The 20,463-nt window shown below is 32.1% G+C and overlaps 1 protein-coding gene across 1 annotated transcript in view; it reads right to left on the bottom strand.

The window, feature by feature from the left end:
* The window catches only part of Not1 (CCR4-NOT transcription complex subunit 1), a gene marked incomplete at its 5' end in the record, with an annotated part of 130,106 nt that overhangs the window by 40,243 nt on the left and 69,400 nt on the right, over positions 1-20,463 (bottom strand). The window contains 3 exon segments of the mRNA XM_085825142.1: positions 1,171-1,288; positions 4,810-4,973; positions 19,992-20,231. Of these exon segments, the coding sequence (XP_085681268.1) occupies positions 1,171-1,288; positions 4,810-4,973; positions 19,992-20,231 (522 nt within the window).

The following is a 20,463-nucleotide window of genomic DNA, read 5'->3' on the forward strand; positions in this document are numbered from 1 at the left end:
TTATTAGTATTAATGTAATGAGTAATATGCATATTAAAGTATATACAAATTTTTTTATAACACATAACAAATTCATAATTTGAAATGGATCAGTATGGGGCATTTACAATAAAAACATAGTTTCTAACAAATTTATAATCTAAAAAGTATTTCATTAATAACAAAAATAATAGCATGCAAATTTAATGAATATTCTCATCATTGCATAAGCAATGCTTTCCTTTTTTGTATGCACCACTCATGGTGTTAAGGTCACTGATTACCCAATAAACAATTTAAAAGACAAGTAATTAGTAAAAAAGTAAACTCATGCATACATAAACAGATTTTTAAAAATTATTCACTTTAAATTTAATAAAAAATTCTATTACATAACAATTATAATATTTCTATATGGTTTCTATATTCAGTATGAAATATAACACATTTGACAATATTTTGCCAAATATTTGTAAACAAATCATCAAAAGTACAAGAATGTCATAAAATACTGTCTACTCTGACATTTCCAAAATTATAAATTTAATCAATATACAAATATTTTTAACAGACAGTTACTATTTAGATAGTTATATTATAAGAACATAGCACACGAACATGGTTGTTTTTTGTATGCCTTCGCTGAAATTAGCTTATTTTTCTATTGTCCATGAATCTCAAACTATAGTCATCAACATATTGGAAATTTTGCATGATTCTTCAGAACCAGAACTTTAGTCTGATCGATTGACATCTACACATAGCACAGCTACAAATGAAACTTTTTTGGCAAGGTTCCAAAATATCGCTTGTAACGCGAACATTGTTTCTAAGGGAGCTAGTTTTTCTTGGAACCCTTTTATTTAAACCAATGATAACAGAAGCTCATTTTTTTTCAGAAAAGTCTTGTCTAACATTGCATGTCGCTAGATGTGATAAACCTTTTACAAGACAGATCATACAGACTCCTTGAAAAATTAGGCAAGTAAGACATTATATTTATTTATGATAAGAGCATAATGACTTCCAATCTTATTCTGAAGATTAAGTAACAAAAATTAGTGTATATGTATGTGGTGCAATGAAATAGTACCAATATTATCCTTGTCATCCCCTGCAATTTAAAATATTCCATTTAGATATAATCATACAAAAATTAGAAATAGGATGTAAATAGAAAACTAAACATACCTTTTGTGCAGGCGACAGTGCTAAGACTCTTCCAAGAAATACTCTATGAGATACAAGCTCCAACCATGCATATGCAAAACCAGGAGCCTTCTGAGGTCTCAAATAATACAGCGTATTGCTAAACAAAAAATAAATCAAAACAACCTATAAACCTTTATAAAACACATATATAATAACCATGTGCAGAAAGTTGAGTAATATAATCAGATACATATAAAATAAATTTTTATCAAAATTCAGAATAATTTTTTGAAAGTCTCTCTCAAAGCAGGCAAACACATATCCCCTCGGAAGCATTAGGCATGAAGAGGGACTTTGTAGCAGAGAATCAAAATCAAATTTTGTGTTTGCTTGGGAAAGAGTGTTACGGACACTTTCGAAATGTTCAAGCGTGTGGACAGAAATGAAATGTTATTGAGAACGCATACTTGAATGTTATTGAGAACGCATACTTGACTGATACTATGACACTCAAAAATCAGGAGATTTTTCACAATGTTAAAAAGACTTTAAATGATGAAAATATAGTTTTTAATAATGAATTAATTTTAAATAGTAACTAATTCTTAAATGCAAGCAAGACAAAAACACCTTACACATAAAAAACATTTTTATTACTTGCATCGTTTAAGAAAACGAAAAAAAAAAAAAAAAAAAAAAAAAAAAAAACGATGCCAGTGTTCTGTGCAGTTCAAAATTAATATATAATTTTATACAGCTTAAAAATTAATTTTTATCAACTGACTATTATTATTGATAGTATATACTACAACTTAACGCATTTTGTATACTATAATATAAATGTCAAAAAGAAAAATATAGAAATCTGTGCAACTGAGTTAATTGCAGTACTAGCTGTGAAACTAATAATTTTTTATAATAAATTTTTCTTCATTTTATAATAATAAATAATAAAAAAGTACTATCTGTATACATCTTAAATATTCAAAAAATAAATTTGAAGTTATTTTTAATCTTATAAAGTACATAATTCATGTGCAGAATTTTTTTTATTTTAAAATCATGTAGCTCAAAAATATTTTCAAGTGTATTTATTGAAAAGATCTGCTATAGGAAATAGACTAGTGTAATTCTAATACATATACCTAAGGCACATGGACTGACACAACCACTGGTTTTCAAGGACTAAATAGACATGCTAATTTAATATTTAAACTAAAAAACTCAGCAATCTCCCGTGAAAATTTAGAATTAATTATAAATTCTTATAAAAGTATCCTTTTATATTAAAATGGTTCAGTATTACTGATGCTTCTAATATTACAGCTGTTGGTATCCTTAATATCTACAATGGAAGGTATAAAAAAAATTAACATTCCGATATTTATGTGTATTCATTAAAAATCGATTGCAACAGTTAAAATGTTAAAACATATGTTGAAATTAATAAAATTTTAGCTGCATAAAATATTCTATGACACTAATTAATATTAATAAGAGAAAATTGGCTTTATACTTATGTTCTTGCAGATACAGATCTTTCACAAATTCGGCTATTTCAGTAATTTAGAAGAACTATTAATAAACTATGAATAGTACAATTATTACACTTACATTTAAAAGTTTAGAAAACGTTATTCAGGGTCTCGGAAATAGTTTTCAATTAACTGATATACACTTAATTTCCTTAATAAAAACATTATTAATACTGGTAAGCATCAATTATAAATCTTACCTCATTTTCTGCAGAAATTTGTACAGATGTTTCATAATTAATTGATTTCTTCATTTCAGCCTTAACACAGCTTGTTATAAGTACCGTGATATCCGGCATTACTTTGAAACAAATATTGTTTACATGTTTTTCCTTGAATAACAAAAGACCCTTCTTGTTGACATCAAGAAAAAAGAAATCATTTCCAAACGTATTTTTTAATTTCTTGTAACAGCTATAAATTTCTAAATTCGAAAAATCAATTTCAGCGGAATATCTGCCATCGACTCATTGTAAACATAGCACATGCGGGTGTTGTTGTTATTAAACCACGTGACCACATTTTCCCTCTTCTTCTCTTGTGGAATGTATCTCATTAAGTAGATGGTGAAAATAAATTTTCAGCTTTTTTATGCAAAGGCCTTGCTCCTTATTAAGGTGCCAAGGATTTATTTCCTGCTCTGCATAATCAATCAGTATTGCACATGACTTGCATATACATAATACCTAGATAAGTCTCCATACTCTTAGGAAGGTTTATTTTTTACGTTAGAAACTGTCTTCATAATCTTATGCTAGGTATCCTCATGAAGAATTCTGTCGTTTGGAATAGCGTACGGGTGGGGCCACCTTTATGATGGGAAGTTTAGCAGGCATAGCTAAAGCATTGCAATTAATAAAATTTTTAAGGGTCTATTTTTAATCAGCAATATGTAGAAGCCCTCTCCTGAAATATGAGACTTTAGAAATCAAAATTATTATGAAACGATTTGGAGTTTGCTGATGTGCCATTTAATATCACATTTCAGAAACAAAGAAAGAGAGAGAAAATCTTTGAACTCAATATGCTGGTCTATCACTTTGGCAGACTATGGTGCATTTAGCAGAAATGTTAGCCATGTTCAATATTGGTTACAAGAACAATGAACTTGAATTACAGCAATTGATGGCCAGTGGCAAACTTCTGCTCACATGAATTTGAAGAACAGTGCCACAGTGGCCCATACTCTAGTTAGTGCCACTGAACTTTATCATTCCACTCCATGCTCAAATTCAGTACAAACCAAAAGAATATTTGTATGATAATGGAACAAAAGCCAGACAACCAGTGACATATGTTTTTCCATTAATCTCATAAGTGGTACGCCTAGAAAAGTTACAGGTTTTGCTTTACTGCCCTAAATCTCATATTCCAGATGATTTCTGAGATAAGTTTCAACTGAAGGGTTTAACCCCTAGCTCTCTGGTTTACATCGACATGGCAATGGAGGACCACTATCTTCAACAGTAAGTCTTAACTTCTGTCTTAAAAGCAAAGAAAATCAGGTCTGGAGACTATGTGGTAAATGCTATCAACAAGCTTTCAAAACATCATCCTGGAACAAACAGGATAATGCACCCTTTATTCTTTCGTCCTGGTATGTAAATAGGTTAACATTATGTTGATTTGGTTATGGAACTAACGGTATGGCCAGATGTTCCAAGATACATTTTTCAGAATGACCTGAGCATAGTCTCCATGCTGCTTGTGCAGACATCAATAACCAGCTCAGACCTTTCAAACTACCTCTTCGGACAAGTCTCCCAGAAGATGCATCCGGGATTTATCGGCTGGTTATTCCGAAAGGAAAATCAGCCATCAACTGCTTACAGCATAGCAAAATATTATTCAGACAAATGAACAGATACTGACCTCACTAACGGTATGTCAAGGCATGTAAGTATGCATGCATAGTTTCCCACATGGCACTCTATTCCATTCCAATATGATACGAATACTTTCTTTCGAATTTTTAATCACTTGCATATGACTAACATGTCAATCAAATCTTGTAAATTTTAAAGTTCTATAAACTTAGAGAAGTATACATACATCCAAAAATTATATTTTTAACACATTGTTATGAATAACTAGCTTTACAAAGAATTTTTTCTCACATTTGTAATATAAACATGCTACATACCAAAACGCTGTAAGTATTTGAGAACTGATGGCTTCTAACACAGATTCAGGAGCACTCAACTCTAAAAACAACATGATGAAAATTCTATGATAAGGCAGTTGTTGAAATTCTGTACCTCGAAATTCTTGGTCCTGCAAAAGCACTCCAGTGACAATTCCTAACACCTAGAAAAATATTTCAGAAAATATCAAAACTACATACTTGAGATAAGATTTGGCAATAAATTCGTATCAGAAGAGCAACCTTCAAAACTCTTGACCTCAAATTAACCTAGAGAACTTTTTACATGTACTTTGTATAAATACCGCTCGTAAAGTCCTTGCTAATCATATCTCCTCGATTTGCTTATCAGTGAAAAATGCCTGCTTCTTAATTTTACAAATCAATGTAAACAGCAATTTTTTGGATTTCATTATGAATGAATAAACACCTATGGAGATGATTTTATATGTGCAGAAATAAAGACTGGAAATTCTTCAAGTTCCTGTTTTATTATCTTCATCTTATCAAAGTCTTCACTCTCAGCCACCAACGACTGCAAGCTGATTACTCTTATATGTTCCCGGAAATATTACATACATATATATATACATAATACCCAAAGCAAAGTGAATTCAGTATTTTATATTTATTTATCAGAATACATAAGCAAAAAATATATGCATAAAATTTAGTGAAGGTATGCCATCATAGTGCTAGAATTAAGTTTCAAGAGCATGCCAGAGAAAATTGCCTGAAATCTGAAAGTATTATTAACTAATAATAAATTTAGAAGGAAGAAGCCATATTAAATGATACAAATAAAATTAAAACAAAGTTAATTACTTAGCCTAAAAAGTTAAATTACAATAATCAACAATATTTTGGTGATTAAATGGTTATTAATAAAATGGTTGTTACCCTAGACGACTGACTACCCTTTCTTTATTTTACTGCAAAATGACAAATAAGACATTTACTAAAAAAAAAAAAAAAAAAAAAAAAAAAAAAAAAAAAAAAAAAAAAAGGTTTAAAAGCTTTTTTGCAGTAAAATCTTAGTATACGGTACAGCCCCTTGGAATGATTTTGAAAATTGTTGCCAACGCCAAGATGACCCATTTGCTGCTCATCATAATGTCGCCAAACCCTGTGTGTACCGTATACTAGGATTAAACAAATTTTATTTTATATGAGAATGGGAAGGTATTTTCTGACAGGCATTGCATATGACTGCAGGCACTGCACATGCGAGTCTCTGGATTTTTGAGGTTACTGGAAACCAAAGATGCTGCAAACTTGCTTTGCTTTCTTAAATGATAATTTGACTGGAACTGCGAAAATTGGCTCTACCCAGCTGCCCGAATGACTCTAACGTGATACATAATTTGACAAGAAAGTGATCACTTCCAACACTCATGCAAAAATAGCTTTTTTTTTGAATCACCACATGAAATTCCCAGACATTTTCTGGTAGCATGGCAACCTTGTTTTTACTTGTTCTTCTGGATTACGGCATGATCAATAATGTTTACAGAGTCCCTGAAAGTTTTGATGACCGATTGGTAAAGGCTTCCAACTGCAATGAGGATCGAATTTTACTTTTGACTTTGAAAGCACGTTCATTTACAGCTATCATTTATTGGTAGCACTATCCAGATCCTCAAGGAGTTGCAGTTAATTTCTTCTTACAGTTTTTTAGTATTATTGAGGAAGTATCTATGGATGAGTGACCAATGTACTTTGTTTTGAATCTAAGCTCAGAACAGATTTCATGGCTTTGAGGTATTGAATAGGCAATACAGTTATGACCTCTCCAAGTGATATCCTGTTTCGCATTCCAGCCTTGAACCATAATGGAGAATGCAAATGAGGGTTACAAATTGCTAATGTAACAGTGGTGGAAAATCTTGCCAATCACAGGTGCCGGTACTGGTCCAATAGTCTTATGCCTACAACAGTCTTATTTGATACAATAGTACATGTGACAAAATTGACTGACAAATATATTTCATGTTAAAACTGAAGTATGTCATCAACCACGTGAAGGGGTCAAATGGCAAGTCCCCAACATGGCAACAAGCTCTTTAGAGACATTGACACACATTCATGTTTATTCTTCCTTTCTTTCCTTTTTTAAAAAATAAACTTCTCCTGTGGGGGAAAAAAAAAAAACTGAAAGCTTTCAGATTTTACATTATGCCTGAACAGGCCATTTTTTAACGTTTTGTGTGTTACCGTGTTAGCTTTACTTGTTTATTCAATATTCGCACTTAAACCATAAAATTCAGTTCAACATCAACATCGCAAAATAATTTTAAAATGAGCATATCTTTAGAATTTCCGATACAGAGTCTCACAAACTAGAGATAATGCCCCCCCCCGTACACTGTTGTCATCGCTCGTTTTGAAATTGTTGGATTTGTTAACCAAAAATTCATTAAGTTTTACAGAATCCATAATAAAACAAATTCCAAATTTGGGCTTCCAGATGCCTATATTCAGGTGGAGATGTACGCTATTCAAAATTTGATGGCACTAGGTACTGTTGTTTAATCGCAGTGTGAGAAATATACATTCATTTATGCCGAAATTTTTTAAATATAATACAGTGCTGTAATATTTGGTGGCAACAGTTTGAAAAGTAAACTGACATTTCTTGTGAACGAATGCAAAATGCTAGACCGAAATTAATAGCCTTTCTGGGCTAATGCCCTTTGGGCTAAAAAGTCAAATGGAAACATTGATAACATTAATTTGACTTGATAACCACTGCTCCAATTAGATCAAGGAGTTTTGATTATAGAGTACCTTTGCAAAATAATAGCAATTACCTCCACATCATAGTAAATAAAAATGAACAAAATAAGAGAAAGCATTCGCTAAAAAAATGAAAGGATACTATTTTTGGTTTAAAAAAGAAGTTGGTTAAGAAGTTCCCTGGGGATAAGAGTGATGATAGCTTGCATTTTACCTCAAGAAATGTGCAATTAATCCCGTGTGGTGAGTTGTGCAAGAAGTCAGGAGAGAAGAAAGCAAGTTGATATTGAGACGAGCAGCAGGGCTGAAACTGCAGGGTTGACTGCCAGTCAATCTTCGGGAAAGGTAAGATGGTGCATAAACAAAGCAAGTTTGCCAAGAGCCTTGATCGATTGTCCGAGAAGGAGGGAGAGGTTATTGATCTAAGTAAAAGGAGAAAGGAACAGAGTGCAAGGATGTGTTAGCCTGTTATTCTGAAAATAAAGTGTTAAGTTAGGGAATAAAGACATTAAGTGAATTGAATTTAGGATAATTGAGATCAGTGTTGCCAGGAATGTTTCAACTAAAGTAGGGAAAAAAAAGTTGCAAATGACGTCAGAAATCACGAGATCTTTGTTACGTCATAGTTGCACATGCTCAAAACTGTTAAATTTATTTGTGTTGTTACTTCGAAAAATGCCTTTGATTTTTTAGTCATTTGCATTGCTTAGTTCTTAGCAATATTATAATCAGGAGAATAAATTTCATTTCTTTCTCTGTTTAGGCCAACCAGCGGCCGAGCGGTAAAGTCGCTGAACACTGGTAGTTTGGTCCGAGATTCGAATTCTGCAAACGGGCTGTCTGCATGGGTGTTTTCGTGGTTTTCCCCATGTGTAACATGTATACGAGCCAGTTTTCCTTAGAAAGTATTCCTTGAAGGCATCCTCCCCTTAGGCATGTAGTGCTTTGCCATAATTAAATACACCACCACACCACTTTCTCTGTTTATGTACCCAATATATGGCACAAGCTGTAAGTTTGTCATCGCCATAGAATTTTTTTTGGAGGGAGGGGGACTGAAAAAACACAGGAGAGGGGGAGGAGTGAGAAAGGTTCCATAGATACTTTTTATCTTTCTTTCACACTGTTTCCCCTACCAACTTCTTGTTATACCGGCGTCAGGCTGTGCAACTTTGAAAAGGAAAGCTCACATGTACACGAAATGACCAGATGCCAACTTCTATTTAGGCCTAAATAAACTTTTTTTTTAAAGAATTATTTTTTTATTTGACACATTATTTTAATGTATAAGCATTTAACAATATATTATAAAAGTCTTTGAAATCGCAAAAAGTAGCATAAGAAAATGATAGAAGTTGCAAAAAGTTCACAAAATTGCAAACAATAAAATTTTAACAGCATAAATTTCTCAAAAGTCGCAAGATCTGGCAACACTGAGACTGTAAAGAAAATTTAGGATAAAAATTAAAATATTAGTAAATGAAATATGCATTTAAGTTTTAAAATTTCTGATTTTAAGATTAGAAATTTAAAATTTAAGACTTAAAAATTTAGATTAGGTTGTTTGGGATGGCAGTAAAGAAGAATTTAGGTTGAAGCTTAAATAACTAAATAAATAACATGAATAAGATGTCTCAGGAGAGGTCTAAGCAAAGGGTGAGGTTGGTTCGTGTGTGCAGCACAGGACTAAAAAAATCGACAACTGGTCTAAATTAGGTCTAGTAGGAGGAGAGAAAACATTTAGACGGTTGCCTGGTAGGCCTGCTCTGTTTGGTCACTTTTGCAATTAATTCTTAATGGACCCATACCTCGGCAATTTTTTTTTTTTTTTTCTGGTACAGTTATTGTTTTTTCTAATTTTTTCTTGCTCACTGATTACGTGAATAAGACATAACTAAGCAAAAATTTTTTCAGGGCAATAAACAAAAATCATCTATAAAGGGAACAGAAATCTTTGAGTCTATTAAATGTCACATCTAGTCTTACCACCATTTTCTGAAAACTTAAAATTGCATCTTAAGTTCTGCAAACTCCCCCCCCCCCCATTCATCTGTTTTTACCCTTACATTTCAGCTAATTTCTGATTCTTACCGCAGGCTAAAAATTATTCTATTAAATATTAAAATATACATTTACATTCCCTAGCAGAAATAATTAAGACTAAAACTTTTACATATAATGAAATCAAAGGAAGAACATAAGATCCATATATGGTTACATTAAATATATATGACATAATCCAATATAAATTTATATATATATATACTGTAATAATTGTACTTTATATGTAGGGTGATTCAGACAGACTTCAAAGATAGATCAAGAACACAACAAATCGCAAGAAACAATTTTTGCACAAGAAGTAGCATTAGAAGGTTTACAATTTTGTTTACATTAGGTTACTTGATTTATGGTAAAGCATACAAGGGCTATTTCCTAGAGTGAGCTTTGCTTGCATGCAGTACATTTCAAGGGAAACTAACCCATATCCACTTTACAACAGGAAAGAAAACCCCCTGCAGCCAGCCTGTTTGCCAGATTTGAAAGCCAACTGAACTACCAGTGTTAAGCAGGCTTGCATTTGGCCACTGTGGTATTATTTGTCAGAAACTATGCCAGGCAATATCAAGTTACTTGAGATGTTCATTTTGAAGAAGTAGAATGCATTTTACAGAAATTCTGAAATAATTCATATGCATTTCATTTTAAAGCACTTTTACATTACTGACAATAACACCTCCCTTTCCCACTCTTGCTAAGCATGAAAAGTTGTCAAATATTACAATCCATAAATTGGCAAATGTTTCTGGCCAAAAACTTGAATTCACAAATTGCCATTGTCATATTTTGGCAAGTCCCACTACTGCTGAGTGGCTAAGGTTGCTAAATGCTGGGTGTTTGACATGGTTTTAATACCAAGTGAACGGGCTGGCTGGGTGGTTGGTTTTCTCATGTGAATACAAGGCAGTTTCCCTTAGAAAGTTCTAAAAAAAGCATCACTCTCCATAGGCAGACAGCCCTCACATGCTTTTTCATAATCAAATAACGTAACCTACTCTTTTTTGAGATAAAAGATCTTTAAATTTCATTTGCATTACATAACATATCGTATTTGATATATAATCCATGATTTTTATAAATATTTACTCTGTTAATAAATGGCATTTCTAGTTAATTTAAACAATAATTTAGGCATTTAAACATTTAATAGTTTAATAAATGGCATTTCTTACGACTTCCAAAATACACTGGTATTCATTCTTACATCAGCTGATCTACTGGATCATATCTAAATCAAGAAGCAACCTACCCTCTATTCGTCCCTGATCGTGAGTATGAATTACATGATGCAGATACTTCACAGTAAATCACCATACGAATTTTGTTGATCCTGCTATGATAATAGAATGCCCATGAGGTCATCTTAGACAACAGTGCAGAATATAACAACAGCAATGCCTGCGATACTGCTACATCACCTTAACCCTTTCCGGCACGCTACCTTTTAAAGTTGGAGTTTTGATTTTTTTTTTTAAAAAAAGGCAGTCTAATTAGGTCTAAAGGAGTACACAAGTAAAATTTTGTGAAGATAGAGCTTATCTTTTAATTCTGTGGGAGTGCCGAAAGTGGGCACACTGATTAAATAGAACTTCGAAAAGAGTGCTGAAACGAGCATTGTTGTCAATGAACTGACCGATCAGATGCGGAAAAGCAAAGAATACAAATTCTCAGTTGTCCTAGATTATCAGTGAGCCCGGTCTGGGCACAATCTAGGGTTTGCCGTTTGATTTTAAGCAAGATTTCAAGGTAAAAATTTAAAACTAATATAGAATAAGGAGATTAGCATACAGCCAAAAATATAACATAGAAATTTCTTTTCAAACACAATTCCCTTTATACCCTAAAAAAAAAAAATCTGGAAGGTTTCTTTGAAAAATGAGAGTCTTAAAAAACTAAACATGGCTAAAATATATGGACTGGTTTGTGTTGAACTGATATCTACTATAAATAAAGAAGGTTCAGAGTAACCTATAAATCCTTTTTCACTCAATTTTTCTGTGCATACAGATGGAAACTTTTAAGTGTGTCCACACCAGACACACTGTGTCGCAAACGGTTAATGAATTGGGGGTCGGTGAATCTGTAAACAATGGAACCAAATTTCTGGCCATGATGAGAGACATCAGGTTGATATTTAGGAGAATCAGAAGCAGAGAAGGCTACCAGTATTGTTTTCTATCTGAATATAGTCATAAAATGATGACTATTGACAAGTACTGCTTCAATTGATAGATGCAACACAGGTTTGTCTTTTTAACAGGTTTAAAGAGCAATGATGACCATAGTAAGACAAGATAGATCCTCTTCAGGAAAACATTGGTAGATTCTTCTGGTAATGTACAATTAAAAATAATAATCTGGCAATGTAATAAATGTACGTGGCACTTCGGCTAATTTCATTTTCTTTTCTAAACTTTTAAAATAAGACAATTCTGAGCAGGAAACAAATGCTTTAATTTATCGAAACAGCTTGAAACATGATGAAAAAAAAAATTAATAATTAATGTACTACATATTATTTTGTGGATAAAATTATTAATGTACCTTATAACAGTGTAAAGAAAAATTAAATACAAATATATGCTGATTAAACATTAGTTGAATCTCCATATGAAGTGTGACAAATGCCTTAAGACAATTTGGATCAAACGGATTTAAAGAGAAAAGTTATGCTGAAAATTACTAGGGATGGGAGGTGTGCCATGTTTTAGTATACTTCCTATATTAGAACATTAGACATTCTGATACAAAGAAGATTTATTTTTGTGTTCGCTCAAAGTTTTTTTTTGATACATTTTAAATTCATTCTGTATAAAATTCTATCACGAAACTGCTCATGCCTTACTAACACAATTATAATTTATCTTTAAATATGAAAATACTTGAAAGTATAAATCTAAATTTTGATTAAATAATTACACTAAAAGATATTTACATTTCATTAGTTGTTAAATGGTTTAAAAGTATATACAAACGAAAAACACAATCTCACAAAATGGAAAGTTGAATAATTGTCCAATTCAGCAGAATGGGGAAAAAAAAGTCTTATAAATAATTATTGTTATGACAGTAAGTTGCATATAAAAAAAATGCTGTGTTTAAACTAAAATCCCTCTCACTCCACAGAAAGTGAAAGATAACATCTTGCAGAACTTCGCTATATGGCATGAAAGTGGTTGGCATGTACACTGCTCAAAAAAAAAAAAAAAAAAAAAAAAAAAAAAAAAAAAAAGGGGACATTCCTATATCTCCTGATCTACTGGGCCGATTGACAAAATTCAAATTGCATTCTTCATGTCTCGAAAGCGCGACTTAGGATATACATTAGATTTATATATAGCACTATTCTAACATAGGTATTTTGACACAAAATCGGACTTTCTCTGAAATAACATACCAATTTTTTTATATATTTCGATTCTACGACTCAAATTACGCCTAAATATGAAATTTTGTAAAATTTGGAGCGAAATTTACGGAGAAATTCACAAATTTATGTTGGCACTTTTTTGTCAGTTTGCGCCAAGAATACTTCACTTGGCGAATTTCTTAATATATGGCAACCTAGTTTCCTTTCCTTGAATTGCGTTTCTTTCGGAAGAATACTTTGTAACCCAGACTACGATGCATTTGAAAACTACATATATTAAAAGAGAAAATACATTAAAGCACACTTAACACGCCTTTCAATGTTCCGTTCAGAAAAGATATATATAAATAAGAGAGATGTATAACCGATATTTTAACTTAGGATGACTTGCATACACTGCTTTAAACAGTTTTATCATTGTGCCCATTGCTTTACACAATTTTATCCTACATTTGGTTTCTTAAAATGTTATTCATATTTTAGTCAAATATTTTATTTTTGAAATCGCAAGAATCAAATATCATAAGATTGAAAAGTTTTAAATTTAAAAAAATACGAATACTAAATTTTACGAAAAAATTTATTTTTCTTTTCTTTTTCTTTAAGCATTCTGAAAGTATATTGAAAAGTATCCAACTTTTTGAAACATTTTGGTATTTCTGACAATCATTTTAAATAAAGTTATCGCCTTCCATTTTATAAAGGCCCACAAACGGCCGAGCGGTAAAGTTGCTGAAGACTGGTAGTTCACTCCGGGGTTCGAACCCCGGTAAATGGGCTGGTTGCATGGGCGTTTTCATGGATTTTCTCATGTGTACCGCGTATGACAGCTGGTTTCCCTTAGAAAGTTCTTCACGAAGTATTTCGTCAGAGCCTTTATCAGTCTTTAGAGGCTAAACATTTTGAAGGTATGAGATGAAAGGAAAGACTGGTTTCATCAAAAGGTTTTGGTTTATTTTATTATGACAAAGCACACTACGGCTATCTGCCTAAGGGGACGGATGCCTTCGTGGAGGACTTTCTAAGGGAAACTGGCTCGCATACACGTTACACATGGGGAAACCACGAAAACGCCCATGCAGCCAGCCCGTTCGCGGGATTCGAACCTCGGACCGAACTACCAGTGTTCAGCGACTTTACCGCTCGGCCGCTGTTTCATCAGGAAGGGAAAAAAAAACATCTTTAGGTGACATCCACATACATCACTGGATAAACTCCTGAATCTTCAAATAATTCGACTTAGAAAATCAAGGGATTCTCCATTTATGATACGATATGATGTTCTATAACGTAATTTACACAACCATATAGTTTAAAACCAGTCGCTCTTCACTTTAATCTTCAATGATATCGTTTTGTCTTTTCTGTTAACACAAGCTCAATTGATGGTATTTGCTGGTGTACACGTCCAAGTGTTTTCTCTTTGAACACCTAAATTCTTTGAAGTATCCTGAAAGTATATTCGAAAGCGTCCAACTTTTTGACCATCTTGGTATGTCTGACAGCCAAATTTCCCTGCAAATTTTTGCTTACTTTTATTCCTAATTTTCTTCTTTCCTTCTACAGTTATTTTCAGTGCTCACACAAGAAAATTAAGATTTTTCGACTGCTAGACTTCCATACATTTTGCATTCTTGTCAATTTTTTAAAATATCAATTATATGAATTGCGTTTCAGCTAAAGACAGCTTTTCATTTTCTAGTCATTTTAGCTATAAATAAAGTTTAAAGCGAAGTCCAAAGGATAAATATTTTAATTAAAAGATTTTTGCTAAATGACAAAGAAATAAAACAGTCTAGCAGGGTTTATTCTGTACCAACGAGTAACCCGATTCTTATATCGGCTGAAACAATCTAAATCATACTAAAGATCATGTTTTTTTTATACAGTCTATAACGCGAGAGAAAAATTAGCTTCTTAAAACATTCTTTCTAAGAGGATTAATATAAAAGATTATATTTATATATATATTTTTAAAGCTGGGACTTGAACCAAACTGTCAAACTTTTAAAGTTTAATTTACATGGTGGTTATAATTAAAGTTTCAAATTGAAATGGTCATAAAAGGAAAACTACCGGACCAAATGTTATCAAACTTGGGAATCGTGTAAAGGAGGTTATGGGAATTTATTTTCGGCGGAAAAAAAAAGAGTTCAAAAACTCACCATCAGGGGAAAAATGGCGCTGTATACAATATTGTTAAATGAAATAAGACACGAAAACATCTGTTTAAAATGTGTTTAATATTTTCCGAAACGTGTTACAAAGCATGTTCAATGTAGCGTCCAGCATTTTCCGAAAGCAAGTTAAATCATGTTACTGCATTCTCAACAGCAGCTCTTAGCATATCAGGTTTGGTTTATTAGATTACGGCAAAGCACTCGAGAGCTATCTGCCTTAAGGGATTGATGCCTTCGTAGAGGACTTTTTAAGGAAAACTGGCTCGCATACACGTTACCCATAGCATATCAGGAGGAATGTTGTCAGTGTATCACATTTTTCATTTCTGCCAAATTGTTTAGATTATCACCATAAACAGTGCTTTTGAGATAACCTCATAGACAAAAGTCACAGAGGTTGAGGTCTGGTGGGAAGAGTTGGCCTATAAGACGTTCATTCGTGAAATGTTGCCTAAGTAACTATGCGACACTCTTGAGGTGGTGCACAGCACTGCATAAAAATTGTAGTATCTAAAATTCCACGTTACTGCAGTTCATGTATCACGAAACATTTTAATATTGACTCTAAGTGAGATGCAATCGCAGTGGTCCAGCTGTCGACTGCTCTTCAGAAAAAAATGGTTCTGTTATAAAACTAGCTGTCATTCAACAGTAAACGGTGGGAAATGACTGTTATGCAATCGAATGCAGTAGGAGAATGCAATGGAACTAGATAGATAACATGAGAGATTTCTTTGGCCCAAATCGATTAAAAGCGTTTTGAATCAGTATCTTCATGTTTTAGTGCTGAATTCAGACTTAAAAAATTACAAATTAGCGATCTGTAAGAAAACGATTTCCAGATTGTACGCACTTGTGAGAGTGATTTGCGATCTCACATTTTCTAATCGCTAATTCGTGGTTTTCACGGACGAATTTCTCACTTACACGGATGGCGCACTCGACATTTATCGAATTTAACGTCTTTAAATGGTAATTTGCCTACTTCAAAGTTTCTTAAGGGTATACAACATATTAAACCCGTTTAACAAAAGGTTAAGTTAGATTCCGACCCATATTTCGTTTAACAATATTGCATACAGCGCCATTTCCCCCCTGGTGGTGAGGTTTCGAACTTCCTTTTTTTCGCGGAAAATAAATTCCCATGACCTTCTTTACATGATTTCCAAGTTTGATAACATTTGATCCAGTAGTTTTCCTTTTATGACCGTTTCAATGTGGAACTTTAATTATAACCACTCTGTATATTATTAAATTTTAATTTGAAGCTATGCGCGTTATATGTATACCATGCGTAAAATTTTTGCTTTTATGGAAAAATAAAAAATCGAAGCAAATATACTTAGTATAATGGACCAAAACTGAACACATTTCCCCTCCCTCCGAAAATAAAATATTGAAATTTCGAACTTGAATTTATTGGGTTATCGAAATATTTAATTTGACTTATCTTCTAAGTCCTAGTTCCGACAATAATTCCGTCAAAAATTCCGAATTACTTAAGCTAAAGTAAAAGTTTTAGTATATATTCACTGTATGTTAATAAAGTAATCAGAGTGTAATAAAAATAGATTATAGAATTTAAGCTGATGTAACTTTTTGTCTGACTGCACAACATGTAATGGAAGAGAAGGTTTGTAGAGATCTGTTTTTGACATGCCTCTAAAAGTAGATGTCATATTAATTTTGTCTCTTCAATGTCAAAAAACTTTCCTTTGAGAGGCAACTTTAGTTTTTGGGAAAGAAAAAAAATCACAAGAAGACAAATTTGAAGAACATGCAGGACAATTGAGTACACATACTTATTTTCGGAACACAGGTGGTTCTCCGACTGGTTATTGAATAATGAAAAGATGCATTGTCATGCAATACAAAACATTTGGAATACGTTTTCTGGCTGAATAACGTAAGATTAAAAGTCATCTGCTTAATTCACATCCATTTACAATTCAACTACTCGGGCAATTGCAGAATCGTTTTGATCCTGAGCTTGTAAGACAAACCTAATATCACTGGATTTAAACACTTCTTTAATCTTCCGAGAACGTTCCTTCTTTAGCTCATATTCCAAGAATATTAAGTGAATACAATTATTGCCAAAGAAATTGAGACTGTTTAAAGAAATAAAACAGTCTAGCAGGGTTTATTCTGTACCAACGAGTAACCCGATTCTTCATTCGAGTCATTTGCGCTACGGCTTGGTAGTTTACTAACGAGTTAACAAAACTTAAATTCTGCTTTTTATGTCTAAGAATACAACAATATTTTAAATATTTACAAATAAAATATTAAATTGGAGCCTCATCAATTGCCTAGCATTTGAAAAAAAAAAAAAAAAAAAAAAAAAAAAAAAAAGATTGTTAAATACTAATTGTTTGCTGCTTAGTCTAACCCAGGCTGCATGGTTGGTTTTCGTAGTTTTTTAGGTTCTCTTTACAAAGATTCTCTATGAAAGCATCTTAATCAAATAGCTCCCATGTTCTTTCTATGTTCCAATAACCAACTAACCTAGTTTAAGCGCGATTTCCAAGTGAAGTTACTAGTAAAATCCGAATACTCATTAAAAATCATGTAGCTAGCCAATCGGGAGTAACATGAAAGATACGGCGCCAATAATTGAAATGTTGTTACGGTACGCTGTTTCTTAACTTAGATGGTCATTCCTTAATTAAATAGCCCACCAACGGCCGAGCGGTAAAGACGCTGAACACTGGTGGTTCAGTCCGAGGTTCGAATCTCACGAACGGGCTGGCCGCATGGGCGGTTTCGTGGTTTTTCCCATGTGTAACGTGTATACGAGCCAGTTTCCCTTAGAAAGTCCTCCACGAAGGCATCCCTCCCTTTAGGCAGATAGCCCTCGTGTGCTTTGCCATAATTAAATAATCCAATCCAATCCTTAATTAAATATAATTGATTTGTAAATTCTACTAGAACTGACGGTAAGAATTGAAATGGAAATAAGTAATATGGTGTGCAATCTTGATTAATATAAAATTAAAAATATTTGCATAGAAAAATGTTTGCATTCAGACAGAAAGATTTTTGAAATATTTGCAATTACTTTATAAGAAGGATTTATTAATAACCGTAATAATTACTTATTATATTACTGATGATTAGGATTCAGTTCTTGACAATTACATTCTAAATTAGAATTTTAAGGATATAATGAAAATACGCTACGCACAAAAATACATTTTAGGAAAAAAAATGAGTTGATTTTTTATGTTTTAAAACTTCTTAAATCCATTTAGTAAACATCGTATCCTCGTTGTTTATTGAATCCAGAATGTTGGTGTCGTTTATATAATTATTCTTAATTGTCCACAGAATCTGCTGACTTATCCAGCCATTAAGTAGCTGCAGATCATTTCTACATAACCATTGAACTTCCATTAATTCAGTCTCTAGAGGGTTGTATGCTTATATCATAATTTGACTTTTATAAAAAATGATTATTCTAAATATTATGTTTCTATAAAAATATATTGTGCTTTAAAAATATGGATGATAGTATCAGCCGCTCTTTCAGCCACTTCAAAAGCAACAGTTTGTTTAGAAATAAATTATGCAGTTAATGTCATAACATTCAAATAAATATCAAACGAAAATTCTCAGTTTTAGACAATTCGATTTAAATGAAGTAAAGTAGCAGACGATAAAACGCCGAAGGTAAAAATTTACTCTTACATAAACTTACTCTTAAATTTTTTAAAAAAAGAAAAGATACGAGAGAAATTTTAAAAAAATAGTTAAAAATTTGAATAATATCATCTATAATTTAAAAAATAGTCTTTCATATAGTATTAATAAATATTTATTACGCATCATGGAGGGAAAAAATGTCATAATTAATTCTTCGTAAAATTTTACTTGAAGTTTAAGGTTAAAAATAGCTGTGGCAATTCAGTGTAACAAAAATCCATAGACCACATTTGGCGTTATTATCGCTAAAAAAAAAAGTGCCAAATTTCAAAACGTGAAATTATGTAAATTCGTGTATATCTTAGAAAATTTTGAATAAAAAAGTATAATTTTTTGCAGATGTGCTTAAAAATACACCTACTTTAAGATGATGGTAAAAATTTTATAGGTTATAATTCAAAATTTTTTTCAAAAAATCTATAGAAATTATTTAAAAATAGAAATTTAAAAAATAAAACGCAAAAAATGGGTAAATTTTATTTGGAATGAACCAAAATTTCGAAATGTGAGAGAAAAAATCAAAAAAGTTTAATAAAAAAAGAGATATTAATAAATATTTGCCAAATTCAATTAACATTGAGGAGCTAAAATTTTGAGAGCTAATATTTTAAAAACTATTCGTACGATTTTTACAAAACTTGGTATTCTGGCATAATTTGAGTCGTAGAATCGAAATATGTAAAAAAAATTGGCATGTTATTTCAGAAAAAGTCCGATTTTGTGTCAAAATACCTATGTTAGAATAGTGCTATATATAAATCTAATATATATCCTAAGTCGCGCTTTCGAGACATGAAAAATGCAGTTTGAATTTTGTCAATCGGCCCAATAGAACGGGAGATATAGCACTGTCCCATTTTTTTTTTGAGCAGTGTACAAGCATATGCAAGTATTTTCCATCAGCTAAAATTCTTGTAAAAATTGATTTTTGTTTTTGTACATTTTAAAACTCAAGGACAAAATATTACTGATAGTAAACCTGACCTTCACATCATTTAAGAATTGCAACACTAGATCTAAATACATAAAATATTTTACAGAACATGATAGGATGCAAGGACTACATATTCTGAATTCCCTCAAAACACAGAATTTATATTAATGCTGTATAGATGTAAATTCATACATACCTTATTTAAAAGATTGACTTTGGTTATAGTGTTGTTGGCATCACCGCTATGCTTCACTAAGAGGGCAATCAAGCGCACGTAAGCATCCAGTGTGTGGAAACATTTGGCTCTGACAACTGTTGGTGATTTGGTATTCTGGTCATTCAGTGCATGATAACATAGATCCACACACATTTCTGTGCTCAGTCGAAAAAATCGTGTTATCAGTTCATCTGTCTTTAAAATACCCTGTAAATTCATCTAAAAAGATTACACCTACTTTAGTGCAATACTGTAAATAGAGTAATTTTACAAATAATTAAAAAAATTAGTTGTAACAACACAATAATAAAGCAATCAAACATAAATTGGTACTAACAATTAACAAAGGCAAACACAAATACATAACATAAAATTTAAAAGATAGTAACAAAGAAATAAAAAAAACTGACTATAATTAAACTTGCACAACAGGCATAGGTATGAGGAGGTG

Source organism: Stegodyphus dumicola, chromosome 10 (genome assembly GCF_044657685.1).
Source record: "Stegodyphus dumicola isolate Sdum_Otavi_A_Nest chromosome 10, ASM4465768v1".
NCBI lineage: Eukaryota > Metazoa > Arthropoda > Arachnida > Araneae > Eresidae > Stegodyphus > Stegodyphus dumicola.